The 6,000-nt window shown below is 38.3% G+C and overlaps 1 protein-coding gene across 1 annotated transcript in view; it reads left to right on the plus strand.

The window, feature by feature from the left end:
- The window catches only part of GPALPP1 (GPALPP motifs containing 1), a 20,425-nt gene extending 15,328 nt beyond the window's left edge, over nucleotides 1-5,097 (plus strand). The window contains exon 8 of the mRNA XM_069010270.1: nucleotides 1,221-5,097. Within this exon, the coding sequence (XP_068866371.1) occupies nucleotides 1,221-1,439 (219 nt within the window). The 3' untranslated portion in view covers nucleotides 1,440-5,097. The remainder of the gene's footprint in view (nucleotides 1-1,220) is intronic.
- The last annotated feature ends 903 nt before the right edge of the window (nucleotides 5,098-6,000 follow it).

Below are 6,000 nucleotides of genomic sequence, written 5' to 3' on the forward strand. Positions count from 1 at the left end.
TGTGGGTTTTGCTCTCTACCATTCCATTGCCAGAATAAAACATACTCAGGCCTTTGCTGTTTCTAAGATTCATGGAGTTGTCTCAAAGTTTAAGAACCATGTTTCTTGGGTTGTTTTGTTGTTTGTTTTTTCTTTTTGTTAAATCAGCTCTTTTCTGGTTTTCAGCTGGTTGTTGTGGGTGTTTTTCTTTTAAAGTTTTTTCCTCTTATTTCCTATTTCTTTCTCCACTGACATTTACCAAGGATACTTCACCAGAATATAAGATTTTATATTTAAAGTAGTTTCTTCTTTCAATGCTGATGCCACATGCATTCTCTGGTGCAATTTTGTCACCACTGACATAGTTATGTCATGAATAAGTATTGTCTATTTTCTGTTTTCTGTGAGAATCTTTTCTTAGTTCATGCATAAAGTATTATTTTCATGGGTGATGTAGTAAGTGTTTGCACAGGAAGTGAAGGAAAATGATGAGAAAACAGAGCTGCTCGACTTTCTTACTTTTTGATGAGAGAATTTGTTTAGGTACACAAATGCACTGTATCTGAGTAAATGAGGGGTCATATGGAAAGCTAATCCTGCTCTTGTGTGAAATCAGCAGAAGTTTTATGTTGTGTTTGGGTTGGATCATGCTCTTTAAGAAATGCAGCTAAAGTCCTTGAGTTGGCAAAACACATGCTCCAGCTCAAACCTGTGACTTCACCCTGTGGGCTTTCAACAGATGATTCAAAGTTAGGAGCACACATTAAAAAAGCCACCATAGTGCATGAAAGATTGAAAGGGTGTTTAGCTTGTTCCTGCCCCTAGCAGTCACCAAAAACAGGTGCTTTGGGGATGTTTGTAAGAAACTCAGCCTGTACTTTGAGGTATTTCTTTTGACATGATGTCTTCATTCTGGCAATAGTGGCAGAGCAACTTTTATATTTCTTTTGCATTATTTTTATAATTTATCTGTATTGTCTGCAGGGATTCAATGACATTGTGGCTACCTACAACATTATGGCTGTCTATATCAGTGAATTATTAGTAATTTAGCCTGGACAAGATTGCTCACACTTTCTACTCCATGTATGCTAAATTTATCATTCTATATCCAGTTACTAAGCTGTCTTCTTTTTCTGGAGTTTTTAGCCTTCCTAACATCAATCTTTCCATTTGGATTTTCTGTGCTGTTGTTGATATTCTTTAATACTTTACTTCCTCTTCCTTCTCATTTTTTCCAGGAGTCAAAGAGGTCAGAGTCTCTCATGGACATCCATCAGAAAAAGCTGAAGAGCAAAGCATCCGAAGAGAAGACCAAACCTCAGGAAAGAAGGCCATTTGACCGAGAGCAGGATCTCAAAGTCAATCGCTTTGATGAAGCACAAAAGAAAGCTCTTATAAGAAAATCCAGAGATCTGAATAGTAAATTTGAGCACAGTAAAGGCAACATGTTTTTATAAGGTGAAAGCATTAAGCTTTTTTGAAGTGAAGTCAATTAAAATTTGAATACTTAATTTTTGTAAGTATTTTTCTGTAAATATTTGTATACAAAATAAATATCCTGATGTTTAACTTCTTTTCCTTGTCTGTAAATACTCTCTTAGGGAGGATCATCTGTACTAAACCTAAAGTAGTAAAGGAAAGTCCTGGTATAAAAAAAATAATATAAATTTGCTACTTTAAAACTTTGATACGTATATTTTTTGTTGCTAGCATAAAAATAATCAATTAAAATAGGTGGATTTTTAAGGATCTCTAGATTTGATCTTGCAGTGGAGTTGGCAGTTTTCCCTTTTCTCCTGCCATGCTTAAGATAGTCTTTCTGAACCTGACCTGAAGGCCATGGAAAAATCCCCTTTACATTTGTGTGCAGAACATTGCTTGACTGGCGTTCCTGCTGGGGAGTATAAACTCAAATGGCAACTTTTACATTTGCCCAGTGTTTTTATTTCTGTGATTCGGTGTCTGTACATAAATATAGGTTTATATGTATGCAGAATAGTTTCTGTACTATAGCAGGAAGAGCTAGGGGTAGTAGGAGCAGTAAAACCTCAAGGTTTTTAGAGTTAGTTGTAAAATGGTAGTATATGAGAAGAGAAAATCTTATTTGAGTTTCAATTTGTAGGGATTGTCATCAGAAATCCATCTTTTTTTTAAGCACATACAATGTGAAAGTCAAAATAAGGCCTGTTTTTGTCCATTAATTTGCAGAGCAGAACAGCTCTTCTGTATCCAGAAGGAAATAAATCTGACATTTAAAAAAGTCTACATTCACATTTGGAGTTCTTTACCTCTTCTGTGTGTTAGCAGCAGAAAGGGTTATTAAACACTGGAATGGGCTGCTCAGAGAGGTGGTGGAGTCAGTATCCCTGACAGTGTTCAAGAAACAACTGGATATGGCACTCAGTGCTTTGGTCTACGAGGTGGTGATCAGCCAACCTAAATGATTTTGTGACACTCTGTGTTAATTATTTAAAATTAGACCTGTGCTTTCACCCTTTGTCTCAAATAGTGTTTAGGATCCTTCTTAAACAGTTACTGAAAGTACCTCTACATGAAAACAATTTTATATATAAGATGCTGGTAGCTTGTTTGGAAGTATAAATACTGTGGGGTTTGCTGTAATTTGAAAAAATTCCTGTAATTTGGAAAAAGGCTACCCTGAGAGATGGTGTCTGGGTTACTTCATGTTTAATGGAGCAGTGACCTAACAAGCTCCAAAAATGAATAGTTAAAAACTTGGTCTTATTTTATTGCACTTGTGTGTGAGCTGGAGACACAGGCTTCGTGTGCTGAGAAGTCTTGGAGAGTTTCCAATGTTGCAAATGAGTGCTTACATGGAATGTATTTAGATATCACTTTTTCTTTTATAATAGACAATTTATTCTGCCACCTGAAAAATCTGCTACCTTCAGGCAAAAGAGAGACTGATTTTGTATTGTGTTTGCTTTTTATTTAATCAGTTTTCGGTTTCTGAGCCTTTTGTTTTGAGGTGAGAGGAGGGTTTAAAAAAGGGCTGCTTATTTTTCTTCCCCTAATATAGACTTCTCTTAGTGCCTCATGCTTTTTTAACTCAGCAAGCAGGGCCTCATTAGGTGTCTACTTTTCTGAACAAATGTAGATTTCTTAATTGAAAAAGCAGTATTAGAAACGTCTGGGACTTTTTTAGACAACTAAAGCGATGACAGGGTGAGCATGGCATGACCAGCTAAGTCTTCACAGTTGAGAAAAAATTACTTCATGAGCACATTGTGCAGTCCTTGCTCATTCAAAGCATGGAGCAAGGATGAGGGCTGCTTGTACAAAAATTTTGTTGTTATGTGCTCTGTTTTCATTTTTGTTCTTTGGCCCCTCCTCTTCCAAACTGAGGACTGGTCATCAGATGTCACAGATGGCCAGACCTTGCCATCTGGTTGGCTTCCTGCTGTTTGCTCAATGCCCTCCCTGGCCCCATCACGGTCTCCTGCCCTGTCCAAGGCCACGTTTGAGAGGAGAGTTCTCACAACAGGAGTGCAGCAGCCCCTTTGCCATCGTACACTACCCCTCCATATGTGGGACACGTGGTTCTAATTAGTGAAGCCTTGATGTGAGCTGGGAACTTGGTTTTTGACTCTTCCCCCCTTCCCCCCCCCAACTCTGCGGCAGCTTTTTAAAGACTTGATGATGTCAGTGTTAAGAACTTGAGGTGGGGGAAAGTGGAGTTGTTGAGAGTTCAAGTTAAGCTTTTCATTACTTTGTGTAAATTGCGTGAACTTTTGAACTGAAATAATACACAAACTCATCTCTTACTCATGCCAAGCCATTCCCTCAAATAGTCATTAGAACAAGCAGTAACTCAGTAAATTACAAGCTCTGTAAGCTTTTATGGGAAAAGATGAGACATGTACAATTTGGACAAGTTTTAAAGCGTTTCTGCTGAAATGTTAGGTGTTTTTTTCAGAATCTCATTTGAAAAACCAGAATCTATTTCCCAGAGAATCTTCACCATAATTACTATGCAGTGTTTCTGGTAACCAGCTCCCAACACAGATTTAATGTATGCTGTTGCTATTCTGCAGTGCCAGCCTGTGTCACAGCATATTGACTCGAGGCATATCAGGAAACCCTGTTTTGTAAAAAAAAATGTCAGAGAGGTTTTCCTGGATGTGAAAAGTCTACCAGCCTAGATTTTAGTATGCTTGCCTTTGATTTGTGCTGGCATAGACACCTTTATTTACACTGACTTTGAATATTCCTGCTCAAGAGTAGGGCCCCCTCCTTCTGAAATGTTAAATAGGTGTGTAATTCATAGTATAGTCAATAAAAAGAAGGCTTTTGTGGTAGGCATATGATAAATTGGGTGTTTAAAAGAAATTTTAAGGAACATTATATGTTACTAACAAAAAAGAAAGGGAAAATAACCAAAAAACAATCATTGAGTTTGCTGTTACCAAGGAACAATTAAAAGCAATAAAGACATTTCAAGAAAACTTATTGATTGCTTTCTGTGTGTCTTCAGGACAAATATATTGAGCTACCATGATGTTTGAGCTGGAAAATTTTGTTAGAATAAGGTACAGTAATACTTGGGTAAAATCTCTGTCTATGCTCTTCTAATGTAAACACCTAATTGTGGAGTTATTTTTTGCTTTTGCTGTTGCAGAATGGATTTTGTTGGATGCCCTGTGCATGTTGGCTTTTCTGGATGAACTGCATTTCCCAAATAATCAACAGCAATAGAAATGTGTTTTATTTAGGGCTTTGATGGCATTGTTAAAATCGCTTTCTTCTAGAAAGAAACATTGAGATGAAATATTGATATATTTCTGTCCAAAAGGAAAGGGTGTTTTCCACATAAAAGAAGATTTTAAATGCTCCAGAAGACTTCAAGAGTCCGGGACTAATTGAGCTTGAGGACTTGTTTTCTTTCTGAAATGTAAATTTGTTGTTATTGTTGTCCAGCCAATTACAAATCACATATTGATTTGTCATATAGAATTAAAAATCAGAATCTGGGAAAACTTTCTGTGCATGCGTCCTCAACTCCTGCCACCCCTCTTGCATACAGTGCATTTAGTTTCTAATTGCATAATTACCTAATTTTCAAATAAAACACATGCATGTGATTTCCCATCCTTATGAATTGCCTGCAGTGGTTTATATGGTGGGGGGAAAAAACCCCAACAAGTTATGCAGTGTCTTTCAGACAACAACTTCAGGTTTTTCTCATGTGCTTACAAACAAAGATGGTGTCTTTTTACCTGAGGAACACAATTGTGGCTCCCTGTTGTTAGGCACCTCTGAAATGCATCTTCCTGATGCTTCCAGCTCTGGCAGGTGAATGGGAAGTGGTGACCCTCAACAGTATCTCACACAAATGTGGCATTTCTGTTCTTTTCAAACATGACATGAAGGCTGAGGCATTACCCATGCAGAGCTGATTTCTTCATAGCAGCCACCTCTGGGTCCTCCCAAAGCTGCTGTCACTGCAACAGCCACTGGTTCTGTTCATCTGTTTTCTTACATGGGTCCTTAAACCAGTAATAACTCCCATTGCTCTTTGAAATTACACCCATTTTGAATCAGCATGGAAATCAAGCTTTAGTTTTAAAAAACAAGGTCTTTCTTTCAGAGTGGGAATTTAAGGTCTCTAGGAGACAGTAGCACAAACTGTCACTTCAGCAGGAGCAGATGCAACTGTGGCTTCTTCCAAATAATTATTCCAAACATAAATATTCAAAAACAATTCTCATAAAGAGATTTAGCAGAAGGGGGGGAAAAAGAAGTGGCTGACCCAGGCTCTCAGCTGCTTAACATTGCAACCACATGCTTCACTTCATAGGGCTGTAGCCACTTGTCCTTGCACGTGTAACGCCTGGCCAGGAGTTTGACAATTTGGGGCAAATTACATCTTCTCTCTGTCCTTACCTGGCTGTCTCTCTCAGAGAGCCTTGCTGCTGGTAGCTGGACATGCAAGGCCCCAGGTTGCGGCCCTGCTGCAGCTGCACCACTCAGCCCTCTTCTCCTGCTGGCCAACCAGTC

The sequence above is a fragment of the Aphelocoma coerulescens genome, chromosome 1, assembly GCF_041296385.1.
Source record: "Aphelocoma coerulescens isolate FSJ_1873_10779 chromosome 1, UR_Acoe_1.0, whole genome shotgun sequence".
NCBI lineage: Eukaryota > Metazoa > Chordata > Aves > Passeriformes > Corvidae > Aphelocoma > Aphelocoma coerulescens.